The sequence below is a fragment of the Haliaeetus leucocephalus genome, unplaced genomic scaffold (assembly GCF_000737465.1).
Source record: "Haliaeetus leucocephalus isolate CR32 unplaced genomic scaffold, Haliaeetus_leucocephalus-4.0 Scaffold295, whole genome shotgun sequence".
Taxonomy (NCBI): domain Eukaryota; kingdom Metazoa; phylum Chordata; class Aves; order Accipitriformes; family Accipitridae; genus Haliaeetus; species Haliaeetus leucocephalus.
In genome coordinates, this window is record NW_010972731.1 from 801,980 (window position 1) to 820,471 (window position 18,492).

Genomic DNA, 18,492 nt, shown 5'->3' on the forward strand with positions numbered 1-18,492 from the left:
TCATATATACATTTCTAACATTTAAATCATAAGTACATTCCTTGAGGCAAAGAATGACTAGAAGATAAGAAATAGGAAGGAAACAGGTTTCAGTGTAAATGCTTGAACACAATCTAGATCTTGTAAGCCAAGCAGTAATAATGCTGAAATGGCCTGACTTTAGAAGAAAAAGAAAAAAAATAATTGCTTGAAAATCTGCTTTAATAAAAAAGTCTTTAGTTGACTTAAGTGATTTTTAAATACTAGAAGTTTCTAAAACCCCTAAATACCACTACCCTAAAGCCACAAACATGGTTCCTCATTTGTTCATTACTGGGCAACATTAGTTGGTTTTCTTTTTACAGTACACAGATTAAACTCTGGAACAGTATTTTTAAAGCAGTATTTAATTTTTTTCTCCAAACTCTTGGAATTACAACTTAATCTTGTCTTGCTTTACAATTAGATCAGTCCTCACAAAAGTATTCATTTTAATTAGAAATTAGAATCCTGAATTAGCTTGAAAATTAAATTCTTCAAACAATCTATTATTCTGTCAACTTACTTCCTGAAGATATCCTGACAACGCTCTATTGTCATGTTACAGATGAGTTCTTCCATCCAGGTTTTCCACTGCTCTATTCGGTGCTTCTGAAACACAGCTTTTGGATACTGAAGAGCTACTGTTGCATAGTTGTGCAATTGTTCAAGACAACCACGTAACACGGATCTTCTCTGCTGGAGAAGAGCACCAACTTCTCCTTCCAGTTGTTCACACTGACTGATTAGATGTGCCTGGCCTGCATTTTGCAGAAATGCTGTTGCTGGTACATAACTTGGAGGACCTTTTAAGAAAGATGGTTAAAAATTAAGATGCATCTCTGAAGCATACATATTTTATACCATACAAATACTGAGCATTAACATCTTTTCAAAAATACTCTTTTAGTTTTGATAAAGGAGGCATGGAGAATTCATATTGAGAATGTTGAGCACAAGGTAAGAGAATAATCTCATGCCCAGCTAGGGTAAGACAGACAAGTTCCTTCAGACAGCTTGCCACAGAAACCTTGAGGTGCTCTAAACCACCCTTGAAAGAACCCCCTTTCTTTTCATTTATTATATACAGGTCCTTGCCTTTAAGTTAAAGGATACTCAAAATACCTCCTGATATTAAACTCTAGTTATTTTCAAATCATTAAAAAAAACCCACGAATATTGTTTTATACCTAGGTCCATTTGTGTGCTAATTTCTTGAAGAAGACTTGCAAGTTGCGTTGCCTCTAAATTACTGAAAGCAGTCTGGTAATGTGTTATCCACTGCTCAAACTCATTCAGCTTCACCTGGATTGCTTCTTGGACAGCTCTTTGTTGAGACTGCAATTGTGTGTGCTCAGAATACCTGAATTATTGAAGCCACATAATCAAGTAAGTACTACAAGAAAAAAAATACTTAACTATATTGAATACAAAACCATACTGAACAATACAACTACCTTGTTGACCAGAAAATGAACATATTCTTACCGATTACTTAAAACTCCACCAATGTTGTGTTAATAATTGTTTTCCTACAAAATAATGAATGCATGTGCACACTCATGTAATTCTGAAATCCTTGATCAATTTCAAATAAACTTGAAAAATAAGTTAAAGAATTAGAAACTTAGATGAAAAGATTTTAGTGCTATTTATCAATAGCTGCATTATGTGGATTAATTTGATGGGACACCACATTCAGCACATTCTGTCTCTTGTCTTGAGGGTCAAGTGTGGAACACATACTAGCACAAGTTATATTGATGGAGTACAAGGCGTAGGACATAAATAAGATTATTCAGTAGGAAAATGGTTTCAACAGTTCTTCTGTATAAGAAGTGACTTTCTTACTGTAAGAATAGCTTTTAGCCAGCTATTCATCTTGCTCATATATACATTTCTAACATTTCATTCATAAGTACATTACTAAACCACCATCTGTATTGAGCTGCAAGATTCCTGACAGAATTCCTGGCTCCTCTGTACCTGTGCTGAAGCGTGTGGGAGGGATGATCCACTCCTTCTGCACCTTCCAGGAATTCTATCTCCTCCAGTAGTTTTCCTTGCAACTTTTCTACATCTGTCAACTGCTCTTGCAGATTCAGATACTCTTCTAAACTACTGTCCAATTTTGGCAGCACAGCAAGCATTTCGTCTCTGTTCTTAAACCAGTTAACCTATAACCAAGACACAGACATTACGGAACTGGACTTAATTCAAGCAGGTAAGAGAAAGTAATATATGGCAGCAGTTAACCCTTCCATGATGTTGTTCATCTAGGACTACCCTAGTGCTACAAGTGTTAAAGCTTAACAGACATTCTTTATTTAGACTGCTCTCTAAACCTCTATTATTATTCCTCTAGCCCAGAATCAAGCAAAACATTAAAACATGTTTTAGAATTAAGCACGCAGAAAATGAAAACTAAATATTCGCAAGTTCTGTATAAGCACTTCCCTCAATACAAACTCAATTTAGCTCAATAAAATTTTTGAACTATTTCTAATAAATGACCACCTCTTCCACTACCCTCAAAATGCAAATAAATGAAGTGAAAGCATAGGGCCTACTTTAGTTATAAAACAGAAAATTATTGTAGTAAACTCACCTTTATCTCAGCCACTCTTGAAGAAAAGAGACTACGTGTAATATCTCTTTCCATTTCTCTTTTGCTCTGTTTGTTTTCAGCCTGCTGGCCACCACCACCATAGACAGCTCCAGCAAATCCTGCTTCGCCTCCTGCTGTCCAGTCCACCAGAGGATCATAAACAAAAGCTTCAAGCAACGTAAGCAAAGTCTCTCTCCCACGCCGCATAATATGAAGCACCTGCATCATATTTTAAACACACTCATTCTGCATTGTCCTTCTAGAACAGTGAAATTTTAAATGTAAAATACTGTACTTGAGCAGGTACAGAAATCCTTAACTTAGCCGTAACCACTACAAATATAGGAAGAACACCACAATATGTACAAATGCAGCTAGCCTATAGTAACATCACTAAAACTAAAGATTGCGTTCTAGCCTTCCACACAAACTCTATACTCTAGCAACAGACACTTGAAGAAGAAAACTCTCCTTTGTTCAGAGCATTTTTCTTTTTAAAAACATATCTGTCATGTTTATAAAGGACAAGTCCTGAAGAAAGAGGGTAAGCAAAACTTCACAAAAAAGCTTCAGGAGAAACGTAACAATTTACATCTAGAGCTACAAGTCCCCCTTCCCCCCGAAGTGTAGTTGTAACACTGCTTGCATATGTATTTATCCAACATTCTCATATTTCTTAAATACCTATTATAGGATGTACCTAAACTGAGTCCAATTAAAATCACAGCAGAAAAGGGGAAAGCTTTATAAATCAACAGCAGAATGTTTGATAAAAAAAGTTCTAAGAGTATTTGGCAAGTGATAGCCCTCAAGTTTTATGCAAGTTTGTTAACTTACCTGTTCACAAGAAAGCCTGAAAACCCCTTCTACTCCTGTCACTCCAAGTGCTGTTTCAATATTGTGCGTCATCCGGAACGGAACCTTCTCTGGTACCCTAAGGCTTTTCCCTTTAAGATAAAAATGTAAGTTGTTTCTTTTAATTACCAAGAAAGGAAACCTTTTATTTGAATAACATATAGCATTTTTTAAATTACCTTTTTCAAAGCAAACATTATAATCTATGTGGACAACTTCTCCTGTAGTCATATCTATAAGAACATTATCCAGATGTCTGTCTCCAAGACCAATGATGTAGCCAACCATGGACATAACTGCAGTGGATCTTGCATACGACTTTAAAGAGAGTTTCAGGAAAAAATTATTTGTGGGAATCCTCTGCCAACACATTGGACTGACTACCATCTTAAAACATTATTTTAAGTGTAAGACAAATCAAACCAACTTATTCCAAGCTGTTTTCTATTTGTTGTCTGATGATATCTTACAAGAGTTTTCATGTCTTAGGCTGATAATTCTAATATAACAACATAGAGCTATCAGGCATATGCCCATTTTTTATTCCAGATAATACAATTGCCAACATTTCCTGTTACATAAAACTTCAGCAGTGCTAGCTCACCTAACTCACAAGTATCATTGCTTGAACACATCCCAGGCATTTGTTGCCCCTCATCCCATTAGAAACACAGCCTTTCAAAGGGAAAATGTATTTGTTGTAACTCACCTGTGTAACTCTCCACCATTCATCTGGCGTAGTACATGATGACCAGAGCTCCTTAGCTAGGAGATTCGGGGGAGTTGATTCCATCAGTTCTTCTAGAACAGCCCTCATGACATTCAAGGGCCAGTCACGACGTGACACATCAAGACTAAGCCCGACCGCCTTTAAAGCGGGTCCAATTTTACTGTAGTAAAGTTCACTGGGTCTAGGCACTATTCCAGGATTCTGAGGAGTCTGGTAAGAATCTTGAGCCTAGAAGAGTAAAAATGGTAGTTTACATATCACAACTCATTACCACAGAAAAGTGTCCCAAATTCAGTTTTGGTGAGAATGAAATTATGAAATCAACTCCTACTGAGGATGACTTCTACAGCTCAGAGAATTCTTTAAAAATTCAATAGTTAAAAAAGCCTAAATAAATGGAAAACGCATTGGTTTTGGCCTAACTCTACTCTTATCAAGGTAAATTTCAAAAATATAACTGTAGAAACTATATTTAAAATGAAATGAGAATGAACAATTGAGATATGGAACTAAAATAATTTTAACCAAGGTTAACTCTATTTGTTCAAAAACCGTTCTCCTTGAATTATCATGCCAGAACAGTATATTTAAGTTAAATACTGTAATATATATAAATACATATATGCAATTCCATTGACATCTGGTGAAATCCCACGAGATATGAATACCCAGAACCATTCTGTATTATTATGAACAAAACACAATCTTTTTAAGACTACTTTATTTAGAACTGTAAAGCAACTGAGAATAAAAGATTCCCTTCCAAATTGTTCTACCTGGCACAAAACACAGTTGTTACCTTTTGTGCTTGTAAAGCAGCTTCTCGCTGTTGCCACCGCTTGTAAAGACCAAACAAAGGTGTAGCTCCATCCACCCACTGGATCAAGCCTGATCGTGTTCCCAGAGGTGTCACAGAGTAGTGCCTTGCATGGAACCTTGGTGTCTCTTGACGGTTAATGGTAGCAAACATTGTGTTCACAATTGATAAGAATTGCATAATTCTTTCATCTAGATGCAAGTCTTCCAAACCTGCAATAAATTTATTTTGTCTCAAATTCAGTTTCTAGATTAAAAAAAATTCTTCTCTTAAAGCCCAAAATTTAGTGGGTTTTGAAATCCTACTTAATTTCAGACTATGAATAGCTTTATAAATTATGCAGATTAAGGATGAGTTGTTCAGCCTAAACCTAGATGTTTACACAGCATTTACCTACTAGAATCACCAGTTTATGACAGCTCTCTCTGTGAGCAGTACACACAGCAGCTACTAACATAACGAATAGGTCTTTCCCTTACAGGGAAGGCATGAAGTCTCTCAAGTTCTCTTCTGGGTGCTCCCTTAAGCTTCTGGAAAAGTGCATCCAGCTAATCCTATCATTATGCAAGAAGAACACTGTTTCTGATGCAACCCTTATAAAGAAGGGATCTGAAACACCCCTGACTTATAGCTTTACAAGGCAAAATTCCCTGAAAATGTATGGTGAAGTGGGAGGCAGGGAAGAGAGGGAGCAGATGCTCCAAACAACTCTTTCCCCATATCATGCAGGCAGATAAAACAAAAGTTGCAACCATACATCTTCCCAACTTTAATATAGTCTAATTTATAACAAGAGACAGTAACTTGTATGAGAAAATTTCAGTTTCTTACCTTTGAACAGGTAGGGATAGTTCTTCCCATCTGAACCCAGAAAAAGCAGCTTTTTAGGTTTGGTTTTGGTAGGCAGGATTGTGATGGTGCTGCCCACACTGTGAATTGTGACTGTGTCTCTGGTAGATACTTCTCCAGGAAGTGCTATTTCAGTGTTCATCATGGCAGCCAACCAAGGACTGATTTCTTCAAGTCGTAAAAGGTAACTAGCCCGTTTCTGTGCTCTTTGCTGCAGACTTAGCATAACCTATTCCAAAGAAATTGTTTGGTTTAGGTTGAGGTTCACCTTAACAGCTAGCATTAAAAAAAAAAAACCACCACCAAAACAGACTTAATGGTCATCATCTTCCAGGAAGTGTGGAGATTTTTCTTAAACTACCTTTCATCCTTGCCACCCTACTAATCCATTTATAGCTTAGGATGAAGATGACAAAAACTAAAAAACATCCTTTATGCAGCAACTACACCCTGCCTGGTGGTAAGCACCAAAGTCACAACAAATCAAACTCCTCAAGAGGTTTGCCTCTGCATTTATAAATATTTGAGCTATGGTCAAAGGCAGCAGCATTCAGCAACCTCCTGTTTATGAATCAGCATGCTTGCTTGCTCTGCAAAGCAGAAAGGGAACTACAAAAGGGAAAGTCTATTTGTGTGTAAAACCTAGGTTCTATCTAGCAAAACTTTTAAAAACCACCAGGTTAGCTCTGGATATCCACATGAATACATATGTTGTTTCTCCTCAGACCCATAAAAAAACTAAGACAAGATCACATAATTGAAACACAAAGTATCTTTGGGAAGGGTTGATCATTTGAAGGTTGCTGCACAGCCCAAGGACTATGCTTAGATAACCAGAGTACCAACTTGTTAAAATTTAAATGCACTCAGCTCAAATGGCATCGGGTTTCAGAAAGACAGTATTTAAAAAAAATAAAGCCCTCTGCCCCCAAAACTGACAGCATCCCAGACAGCAGAAGATGCAAGATCTGAAAAAAATAAAATAATTTCATTGGGTAGAAATGCAATAATACAGACAGTCAATAGGACTTGTGACAGAGGCAAATATTACTGTGCTTTAGTGTCTAGCATGCCTGTGGTGATTGCAGAGAAGATGAAGTTTTAGGCTGCAATTGCCATGTGGCAAGAGAACAGCAAGAAAATACTAAGGAGTGGGTCAAGCACGTGGTACAGCAAGAGTGTCAAGAGTCTCTATATTGCACTCTCAGTCTGTGCATATAATACCTCTTTAAATGGGAGCCAGCTGCTTCCCGGTTTAGCAGGATTCAAAGGATTCTTAAGTTTCTCTAGCGCGTTTTCAATTGCATCTCCGTAGTTATCCTGAAACCACTTCTCGTGAGGAGTTTCTGCAGGAGCTGCAGTGATGCTCCGTACATGTTCCAAAGCAAATACAATGGGCTTCATTAGAGCTGTATGCTTTTCACGCATGATTGCTATTTTCTCCTCTCTATTAAAATACAAAAAACCACAAAATGTCCTCTAACTCCATAAAACCAAGTTACTTCATAAGCAGAGCATTAAAGTAAGACTGCAAATGAGACATCTAAGAATTCATGAAAATTATTACATCTCTAAAATGAGGTCTTCAAGCATAACTGTATTAAAAGGAAGAGTATTTCATTCCACATTGAAAGCATGTTCCTCTGAACCACACTTTTTTTTTTTTTTTTTTTTTTTTTTTTTTTTTTTTTTTTTAAACTGAAACATTTGAATTGGGTTCTTCACCACTGGAAACCCTGAGAAGTTCAGAGCTCAAACAACTCTAAGCAACTGATTTCCTTTAATAAAAGAGCTCTTTACTACTACTTCCTGAGGATGTACCACAGTTATTAAAAAGGGGAAGAGAGAGATTCAGATCATGCTGTTCTCCCATTCCATGTCAGCCCTGACTATAGTATTCAAGAGGCATTCTTAAGCTTAGCCAGGTGCCCAGTGAATGTCTTTCCTCTTCCACAAATCCATTCACAAGAGAACCCAGATGAGGGGGGGAAGACTTGCTAAACACTGAAAACAGAATGTCTTAATCTGCTTTTAGTTTACTCCAAATATCTGTATTTACAGTAAACTCCAAATAGATTAAACCCTTTGACATGCTTGTCTTCATTTCAGCAGACTTGTAAGACAGACCTTGGAAACAACCTATAGGATCTCATAATCCACAACTTAATATGCATTGGGTTTGAACATATTATTACTAAGGAAATCCCAACATGGATTCACAGGTAGACTGTTGTTCTCATTTGATTAGAGTACTACCTGTAGCATAAAAATGTTCTTGAAATAAGGTCAGTGGCTTACAGAGAAGCAGCTAGGATAGCATGAATTCAGGAGCAACAACACAGTTGATCGGTTTGACTGTATGCTTCCCCAAGAACAAACATTTGTTACAATTATCACTTGAATTATTCAAAAAAGACATACTTCCGTAAAGTGTTGTTGTTTTGGACCCTCTTGACTTCATCTTCCAGTTGTTGAATCCTTCTGAGGACGTACATGTGCTGCTGCAGTAAAACTCCCAACCAAAGTTCATCCCAAAGAACTGTAACTCTGCGCAGCTCAGCCACTAGCATCTGAACCTTTATAAAATAAATTAAGATTCACTTACTTTTAAGAGTACTAGTATTAAGACTTATTTTTGTAACTGAACAACTTGGAAAAAAGATGACAGCCTACGAGCAAAGATGCACCAAACTTTCAGTAGGTCTACTCACAAGACTTAAGAATTACGTATTTTGTGGTTCAAATAAGAGCACAAATAGCATACATTTTGATTATTTACCTGCAATACCATTGTTGGATTTGCAGCAGAGAGTTTCTCCACAATTTTGCTGTAACAATCTTGCATCATTGCTTGATCTTCATTTAATCCAACTTTTGTGTCATCTTTACTACTTTCTTGAGAAGCTGGGGGGCTCCCTCCATCACATTCACCACCCAACAGTTCTTCTCCTTGAATATTACCTAGCAAAGTAGGGATCGCAGAAGGCAGCTTGTTTCCTAAATTAAAAACAGATGTTAAAATATTAGCCACACTGTTCTGGCCTCGAAAGATACATCACTCAATACTTTGTTTAGCATCAGGTCCCCATATTACATTAAGTACTGGCAAAGTCTATGATGATAAAATTGAAAAAACTAACTCATTTGCCAAACTGGTAAATCAAATTAAAGGTATCAGCGAGGTCCCGTAATAAAAATATTCATAAAATAGAAAGTATCAGAGTTACTGAAAAAAAAACCAAAAAACCAAACCAGTATCACTTTAGCTAATATATTTTTATATACTGGATAAAGTGTATTTGTACATTTATTTTTTCCTCCATACCTGAAGTCTGGGATTCACTGCTAAGTGAAATGGTACCCACTATTGCAGGATACAGTATGAGATGAGGAGAATCTTGAGCCACTCGACACAATAAGTTGCAAATACTCTGACGAACATACACTTCTGGGTGATTCAGGCGGGAGAAAAGCTGAGGTATAATACCTTCATAAACAGGAAAAGAAAATGTGTCGATTCATTTCATTTCACTTCAAATGATGCAGAATTTTATTTTATTTTTAAAAGCATACTGGTTTTGCATCGGGAGAATGCAAATGTCTAATTTCCCAATAAAAACTTCTTTTAAATAACTGTCTTTCACAGTACAGGCAATAGCTTATTTTCTTCTAGTATTCAAATACAGATAACTTCAGAGGCAATATATAAACCCTTTAGTCAAGCACTTGGAATTGAGTTTTGCATATTGTATCTGTTATATCACTTTTCAAAAATAAGAAGAGTCACATTAATAGTTCTTGAAGTCAGCATAGCTGGATGTTTCAAAAGAAAAGTACAATTTAACAATTGTTGGCCTCTTCTGCTGCCTTCCACACTTTAACTGAATAACCTTTTGTGGGAAAGTCCCTGAGCAACCAGAACCAGTAGTGTAGTGACAAACAACTACTTCTGAGACATCTGGCTTTAGCCACACATCTTTCTCTAACTGCATTTCAAACTGTAGCTAGGAAAAAAACCCACCCCACTTTTTTTAAGGTGGTAATATCATGTAGTACTTCACAAACTATATCTCCCTTCTCCTTTCAGTGTCTTAAGGCGGGGGAGGGAGGGGATCAGAATCTGTGCTACTTATCTATTTTAAGATCAGAATACGCAGACTTGAACACCTTTAATGAAATTATTTAGTAAAAGACAGGCTCTCTTTCCATCATGCTTAAATAAACTTTTTATGAAAGTGCAATGAATACTTTTCGGCTTGTATTTAGAGAAAATACGTCAAAATCAATTTTAACAACTAGATAACATATACTCACCTCTCCAAGGAGCAGTAGGTGTAGTTTCTAGCCCATGCTCTAGATACTGTCTAAGTTCTCCAGCATGTTTCACAAGCAGGCGTAACAGTCTCAGGGTTGCCATCACAATAACATCATCAGTGCTTTGCTCAGAAGTATTTCTTAAGTGCAACCTGGGATCATCTTCATCAAGTGGAACCTTGAAAGAAAGAAATACTCCTCTAAGCTAAGTATTAGTTTATATCATCATTTAGAAAAGTTTGTAACTGGATTTCCTCATCAGCACAAACACTAACCTGACCAGCATTGAGTTTGAGGAAAGTAAAGTATGCACTGCAGGAGAGTTTATAGAGACTGAAAATTCTGTCTACAACTTTCCTCCACACTTTAATTAACCCTTCTGTTGCATTTTCATCAAGATCTGAAAGCCAGGGACAACTTGTTAATAACTGACGCCATATAACATCCACCATATCATCTTCTTCGTTGTCTTCATTTTCAGTGATTTGTAGAGTCATGTCTTCATCCTAAATGCAAATAAAGAGAAAATGGATTTTATTAGGTCCTCCAACCATTTCTACAAGCAATATTAGTTCCTAATCCAGTTTTTGTCTAGGCAACTCATGCAACTGCATTACTTGATCACATTACCATAGTCCATAAAACAGGTACGTTACCACTTAGCTAACAGATGGTTTCTTAGAGAACTCTGGTATTGTCTGAATTTTAACTTTAAAACATTTACAAGAGTTAATATGAATCACAAGTAGAGGAAAAATAAGGTTCACACTGAAGTTGAACATTTTTTAAGCAAGAAAATTTACACTTACTTGAATCCCAGCTGGACGACACACTGCCTGCCCAAGAATCCCATAGATTTTCTCTTTATCTTCCTCTGCAGCGTTGTCTGGAAGCAAGTTCTGAACCTCAGATTTTTCCCGGGGCAGCAGACGAACACCTTCTCCCTGACTGTAACATTTAATGAATTATTGATCCCCAATATTTAGTATTCATAGAGCTACTGAACCCATTACAACTGTATATGTAAAACTTCTTGAAGGAAGAAACCTTCAACCTTATCTCAGAATTAAACTTGCTTCTTTCTACAGAGGGCAAGTAATCAAGAGAATATTCAGTTTCCCATTCACATGCGACTTCAGACCAGAAAGAACAGTAATCATAAATATAAAGCTAGAGTTTACCTTAAGAAAACTAATGGTGCCGTATAAATTTAAACATTAGGATGAATTTACCTGGCGTTATCAACTACTTTCCGGCCCCATCTATAAGCCCAACTAGCCAGGGCTGCCCAAGACTTGGCTACTTCAGGTGCCTGTACTGAAGACAAGTGATACAGCTGTCCCAAGATGAAGTCAGGTTCTCCAACTCCAATATTTACTGAGATGGGAGAAATAGAACAATATATGTTATGATGCAAGACCTACTTCTGATTTCATTAACATAGAACATAACACCAAAACATTTTAAGTATGTAATTTTGGGGGGGGAGGGGGTCAAGTTAGTACCCAAGAGTGCAAAATTTTCCAAAATGCAATTATTTTTCGGTTCTGACACTGGCTGCAAAACAAAGACCAGTTTTTCATTTGCTAACAACCACTGCCTATACTCTATTCTACAATTGCTTTCTCATTCACAGAAAGATGAAACTGAGGCAAGAAACTCATGATCTCCAAAAGAACAAGATGTTTCAGAGAGCAGACTTTTACAAAGTATCTAGGGCAGTGTGTTTGTGTTTTATTTGTGTATATATTTTTCTTCACCATCAAGTCAGAAAGCACCTACTACTTAACATCCATTAACAGCTCTAAAATAATTCTGACTCTGCAAGAGAGGAACAAAGTTATTTATGAAATCCATATTTAAGCAAAGAAAGAACTTTATCTTGACATTTGAAGAAATGCTGAAAATTGGGAATCAGAGTACATTTGTGGCAACAACAGAAGTGTTCAAATTAAGTATACATTAAAGATAATGAGAAAACCTAAGGTAACCGCTTTTCACACTTATCAGGGCCTTCAAAATATAAATCCTGCCAATGCTTAATCTGAAAGATCTCATTCAAACTTTAGCATATATAGAAGCTGAAAGCAGACAAAAGCATGACAAAATTCGATATCCTCCTCATAGAAAATAAGCGCATTCCAGGCCACCATCACTTGAATGAGAAAAATGTGAAAGATGAAATATCAATATTAAGGTGTTTGGTTTTTTTAACTGCATATAGTTACCTATTGCACAAAACACAGACTGTTTATACGTGTATTAGGAAAACAAATACATGATTGATGGATCACCTAGTCTTTGTCAATATAACTGGTGCTATCCCTCAGTAGAATCATCAGTAACTGATTTAACAAAAAAAGAATAAGAAGGAAAACAAATCTACCTGTAGATTCGCTTTCAATCCTAGGGTATTCTTCTTCTAGTGTATTAACAGCTGGGAGATCAATCAAATTATATATGTTTTTAGACAAGGTAGACAGACCAGTGTGATTCTGCTGCTGTCGAGCTCTATATACTTGTTTCAACTGTCCCGAAATCTCTTTCCATTCTGCTTGAATCCATTTAGCCAGCGTGAGAATAGATTTAGCAACTGCATATTCAGCTTTGGCAGATTTGCAAAAGGATATGGCACAAGAACTCAGCATTTCCATGGCATGTGTTGACTGACCTGCATATCATCAAAAGTGGATCTTCAGTAGACTGTTAACTTTATTCAAAACACTTCTTCTGAAATTCAGCATATTCAGATACAGTTTGTAACAATATATTTTCATAAAGAAAATTTTCTTTTGAAGTTAAAAATTACAAGAAAAGACTTGTGAAAACATTTTCAGACTGAGACAACAGTTAATAGGCTGAAATCAGTTCCTAATGATACTGTCCTATTATGATTTCTTCAAGGCCAGGGGAATTAGCCTGGTTATAAGGACAAGAAGCTTAAGTATCTACAACATAATTAGCAAATACTCACCTGCTGTATATAACAATTTTGTTTTCTCAATATCAAGTTCAGGACCCCATTTTTCATCTATCTGACCCGGTGCAGACAATTTTTTAAAGTGCTGGACTAAGTCTTGTGCAGTGGTGGTTTTTCCTAGCTGAACTTCACTGCACTGGGCAAGCAGTCGTGTAGCTAGGGCAATATTTCCTCGCTTCCGTGCAAATTTCGCTGCTGTTAAGCCCAGCTCCATTAGATGGCTTTTAATTGGGACTGTTGGTTCTGAAGAAGAAAGCAAGACATTGTAAACAAAATTATTAAACAAACAATAATTGCACCTGGGTTATACAGATAATTTCTGCCCAATGCATTCTGTACATGGCCATCAGTAAAAAAAATTGCTCAGCTCTTTTGTACTTCCTAAAACCTCCTTCAAAAAGTTAGATGACTTCATTTCTGCCTAGAATATTTATATGCCCCATCTGAAACAAAAAAATAAATCATATATCCATCAGATTATCTGCCGGGCAAAAGAGTGATTTTTTCACTATAAGCATTCTTCTTAACAAAGAAATTTACTTGTCCCCTGATATAACTTCTTTTTCTCCTATTACCTCTTATCATATTGCACATTTAAATGGCTTTCATGACCGTTTTTAAAGACCCATTATTGATAGTGTTGAAGTGCTCAAAAGTGAAAGCATTTAAAGTATGAAAAGATGCGCAAGTAAAGTGCGATTAGACGAATGAGTATAGAACTGCTAAGCATTTCAGAATAATTTTTTTTTTAACACTGTCTACATTACAGTGGTAATTGAGACCCCTCGTTGTAAAGCAAGACAGCTAAATAACCAAAACTTGGCTTTTAAAAAGTAATTCATCTAAACAATAGAAAGACACAGCTGCTGCTTTCAGCAGAAGATTTACTTTCAAATTCTGCATTTACCTTTCATAACACTAAAATGGGAGCTTATTTACCTTTAAGTTTTTCCATCAGTTGATTCTGGTACACTGTGTACCTCAGTGCATGCATCCATGGCCTTACATCATGCTGTTTACATGACCTCAAAGCATCATTGAAGAGAGGTATAAGACAGTCCTGAAGGCATAAAAAGTTGTATAATTGTCATGACAGACATCTCTACTGAAATGTACTTTCATTTATTAAAACCAAAGACCATTTTAGTGCAGAGTAAACATTCTTATTTGTATTGGTAGCCACTCTTTGACATTAACTAATAAAACACAAATGTTTTATGCAACTCTAGAAAGGCATGCTTGATTTTGAGAACAAGACTAAGAATAGCTCAAAATCAAGCAGAATTGTTTTCTGAACAACGTGATTAGAAACTAGAACTAGATCATCCATGCTGGTTGAAGTTTGACATTGAGTTTGTAATTGCTGAAGTGATTTTTTTTTTGATAAATATCTTAAAGTTACTTTTAAAGTAAACTACATGTGTGTGTTGTAGGAACAAGCATTACAATGTATTTAGGGAAGAGCTATCAACACTTCTCTAAAAAGCAACTACCAATAAAACTTTAAAAATAAGTGTAATTGAAAGAGACAGTATATTTATAACTACAGAAAGAAGTCCAACTGAGATGTAACCTTAAAAAAACTTGGGTCAAGGCACATTAGAAAATTAAATGAGGTCTTTTTACAGTATGATTAACAATGGTCAAAACAATTAACGTAAGTTCTATATTCAATACTTCATGACATGACATGGAGAAAGACATTACTCCAATTTAGGTTTTAAACACCCAGACACACCTCTGATGTCAGCCTGTTGGATACAGTGTTTTCCAAAGCAGAAGAACAATACAACTGAAGAGTGCTCAACACTGGTAAAGACTGAGACACAGTGAGCGTGGAAAGTCTTAAAGGTCCAATAGCGATTCGTGATGTTTGCTTTAAGTACTTAATAACATTTCTGAAATAAAATAATCAGAACAGTCATTTTTATTAGGTAGACTTTAAGAATAAACAGTGGCATCAAAATTACTGAAGGCAAATTCAACATCTTCAAAGAGATGATGAGAAAATCTTCCAGTATCACACACAAGTTACAGTATGATACTTTATTATTAACCTGACAAGCAGTACTTTATCAAAGAACTACAAAATCTCCAAGTTAAACATCATCTTATTTTTCCTCAGTAAGCTTATAACTCACAACAGCTAAAACTGGTAGCAAACTACCATAGATGAAGAAGTACAAAGCAGAGTATGCTTTTCACAAAGTTAGGTTTAACAAACTAGAACAGCTTTTCACAGTATATTACATTCATTCATTGCACATTTCAACTTACTCAGATATTGACTGCCACTTTTGCTCCTGTTCTATGTGGTTTACAGCTGTTGCCAGACATACTGAACTTCTCAAAAGCTGTACTTCAACTGCTTTTTGAAGTTCTCTTGGATCAGGACTTAGCATATTAGGAAGGAGCTTCTTCATGTCTACATGGAGATCAAACAATTGAAACCAACTAGAACTGCCAAATTTTAACAACTGTCACCATCTGAGAATGCGTTTTTGAGAGCAAGGAAATTTAGAAAAAACACCTTTACAAATATATATATTTTATATATGTATGTATGTATTCATATTAGACATTTATGATAAATTACCTATAAACAAACACATTAACTCCAGAAAACACACTTGTATCAACATTTAGAATGACCACTGCAAATCATTTTGAAGCTTGTTTCATAAAGGTTATGGTCAGTCCACCGAACACAGCAAACTCCATTCAGAAGTTACTGCATTCAGAAGTTTCAGTCTGTCATTTATAGAGACTGATATATGAAAAAATATTTTCTTTTTTATTTGAAGTAATGTTAACTTATGCATTTATACCTATTTTTTCTTTGGATCCCCCTGCAAGTAGGTTGATATTTTCTCCTGGTAATAATTCTAGTTGTTCAGTGCATTCAGTAAGTTGTCCAGACTCAAAGCTGCTCAAAGATCTGCAATTCAATGTTTATAGTTTTATTTTCACATTTCTTACTTCATTTTGGTTGCTAAATATCTTATACAGCAAAAAAAGAAAGACTCAAGCCTAACTCAAAATCCTACAGAGCACTTAAGATTAATGCTAAGCAAAAATTCCAATTTTCACATAGATCAGTAAAAGGCAATAGTACTGCACCAAATGGATAAATTCAATACTGAACTGAAACGAAAAAACATCTCTCCAGCTATGAAGCTTTTCATATTATTATCACACTACATGTAATCCTCTTCTACCATAGTCAGGAAGAAAAAGGTTGACTTTGGAAGAGTTTAAAAACTAACAAAGAACACCCCAAAACTTTCTTCCCACCTCTATGCACAAAAAAGTAAGTTTTGGAGCAGAATTTCATGAGGCCATGGTTTCAACTCTTCAGCTTACATGACACCAAAATTCCAGATATACTGGAATGTTGTGCAAGTCATAGATAATACAAATTTATATTGCTTAACAGCCTGAAGCAGCAAATTTAACTTTTTTTTTTCATTGCTCTACATTAGGAAATAATTTGGGCATTATATACTTTTACAGAACTACACAAAAAAAGGCACTGAAAGGTTAAGAGGCTTGATGGCTCAGAATACTGAAGACTTAAAGGTTCAATATTCTTGTTACTATCCACTGAAGAGGGAATTACCTAAGTCTATGCATTAGAAAAGAAAAAAAAAATTCAGCATGTGAAAACTCCCCTTTCTGCTGAATTATTTTGATCCTCATTACTACAGAGAGTCTCTTCTCAGCCTGCTCAGGAGCAGCAGAGTCAAAGTGCTGTGCAACCTCAGGGTTTTTCTGATTGTATAGTATCTTACTTCCAGTAATTATCTGGATGAAAACCAACTCAAACCAGCCAAAACGACCAGACCTCTGCAACAGTACAGCAAGCACTTATGATGTTTATCAGAAGTACGGTGGGTTTAGTTTACAAAACCATGAACATTCAGTAATGACACACTTTCACATACATGACAAGCACTCACTCTCCTAATGTACTGACTGCACAGCACTCTGAGTTACTATAGCAAGAAAAAGGATCGCCCCTTTCTGACAGTAGTCACCTTTTCAGACCTGCAAGATTTTATTTCAAAGCTTCCTTCTATGCTTTTATTTTCAAGTCAAGAAATTTCAGCCAAAACGATTTTACAATGTTTACCACAATAGTACAGGAATGGAAAGTAATCAAGTTGTCAAATGAAACGGAAAGGACCCTTAAACCTTGAAGGACTATTTCAGTATCACAAATATTTTTTCATGAATCAGACAAATATCAAGGGTTAGGAAATAAATGCACAAACTACAATTCTAGATTCCATTTTAAAAAAACAAAAAAAAAATTTAAGCAGCCACGACCACCTCCTTAATATACTTTTTACATTAGACTAATGAATTAAAGTATTTTTTAAGAACTGTACCACTGACAAGCACGTTATTTTTCACTATTCAGTTGTGCAAAAGGATGCATCTTTCGCCAATATAAGTAGAACAAATTTGGTATCTTTTACATGCAATGAAAAGATGTTTTTCTTGAATACTAAGAAACCTCAGCAGTCAGAAAGCCACAGTAACTATTTAGAATGATGTTACCTCTTTACTTATGTGTACGGTTAATAAATACCATGGCCAAGTTTACCCTCTCCCAAGAACACAACTCCCTCCTTATCACACCTCTATTTCAATGACATTCAGTTTCTGAAATCCATAAAAACCTTAATATTTCAGTTCTAAGATACTGAAATCTAAGGTACTGTTGAATAAATTAATTATACCCTTACTTTATGTAGTTAAAATCTGCTTTCAGATTGATTGAGGTATTACTATTGCTTTTCTTCAAGTCATGGACCATATTTTGCCACTCCTGAACAGCAGACCAGTCAGCAATGGAAATGTAACATTCACATGCTTTGTTACCCAAGTAGTTTATAACTTCAGGTGAAGAGTCACTTGGCTTAGTCAGAACAGTTTTTCTAGTTTCTCCTGTGAAACAAAAAAATAGCGTATATACTTAAATATATATTTATGCTTATATACTTTCAAATAGCAATTCTGTTACTCAAATGTAATTCCTATGTCTTTTGTCGAGAAAAACACTTAATTTAAAAAAAAAAAAGTTACACAACATTTACAGTATTCTTCTACTTGCACTCAAAAAAAAAAAAAAAAAACCACCTTTTCAAAGGAGGTTGTGGAAAAATTTAGTCCATATCTGTAAAGAAGCACCAAAACAGGAAAACAGAACTAAATTAGGAACAAAGAAGGTCCCTTCTCAAAGATGAAACAGAACACTGCAACAAAGTCTCAGTAGTTAAAAAAACTGAATAACTAGTACATTTATGATACCATTG

At 35.7% G+C, this 18,492-nt stretch overlaps 1 protein-coding gene across 1 annotated transcript in view; it reads right to left on the reverse strand.

Moving 5' to 3' along the window:
• SMG1 (SMG1 phosphatidylinositol 3-kinase-related kinase) overlaps positions 1–18,492 on the reverse strand; it is a 75,509-nt gene that overhangs the window by 12,200 nt on the left and 44,817 nt on the right. The window contains exons 26-49 of the mRNA XM_010570561.1: positions 17,923–18,124; positions 16,000–16,109; positions 15,449–15,596; positions 14,910–15,069; positions 14,111–14,231; positions 13,166–13,414; positions 12,578–12,862; positions 11,424–11,568; positions 11,001–11,139; positions 10,467–10,697; positions 10,192–10,369; positions 9,203–9,364; positions 8,657–8,874; positions 8,299–8,453; positions 7,102–7,324; positions 5,860–6,106; positions 5,011–5,240; positions 4,191–4,439; positions 3,661–3,799; positions 3,464–3,573; positions 2,627–2,845; positions 2,005–2,195; positions 1,209–1,381; positions 545–824 (exon numbers count right to left, since the gene is read on the reverse strand). Of these exons, the coding sequence (XP_010568863.1) occupies positions 545–824; positions 1,209–1,381; positions 2,005–2,195; positions 2,627–2,845; positions 3,464–3,573; positions 3,661–3,799; positions 4,191–4,439; positions 5,011–5,240; positions 5,860–6,106; positions 7,102–7,324; positions 8,299–8,453; positions 8,657–8,874; positions 9,203–9,364; positions 10,192–10,369; positions 10,467–10,697; positions 11,001–11,139; positions 11,424–11,568; positions 12,578–12,862; positions 13,166–13,414; positions 14,111–14,231; positions 14,910–15,069; positions 15,449–15,596; positions 16,000–16,109; positions 17,923–18,124 (4,564 nt within the window). The remainder of the gene's footprint in view (positions 1–544; positions 825–1,208; positions 1,382–2,004; positions 2,196–2,626; positions 2,846–3,463; positions 3,574–3,660; positions 3,800–4,190; positions 4,440–5,010; positions 5,241–5,859; positions 6,107–7,101; positions 7,325–8,298; positions 8,454–8,656; positions 8,875–9,202; positions 9,365–10,191; positions 10,370–10,466; positions 10,698–11,000; positions 11,140–11,423; positions 11,569–12,577; positions 12,863–13,165; positions 13,415–14,110; positions 14,232–14,909; positions 15,070–15,448; positions 15,597–15,999; positions 16,110–17,922; positions 18,125–18,492) is intronic.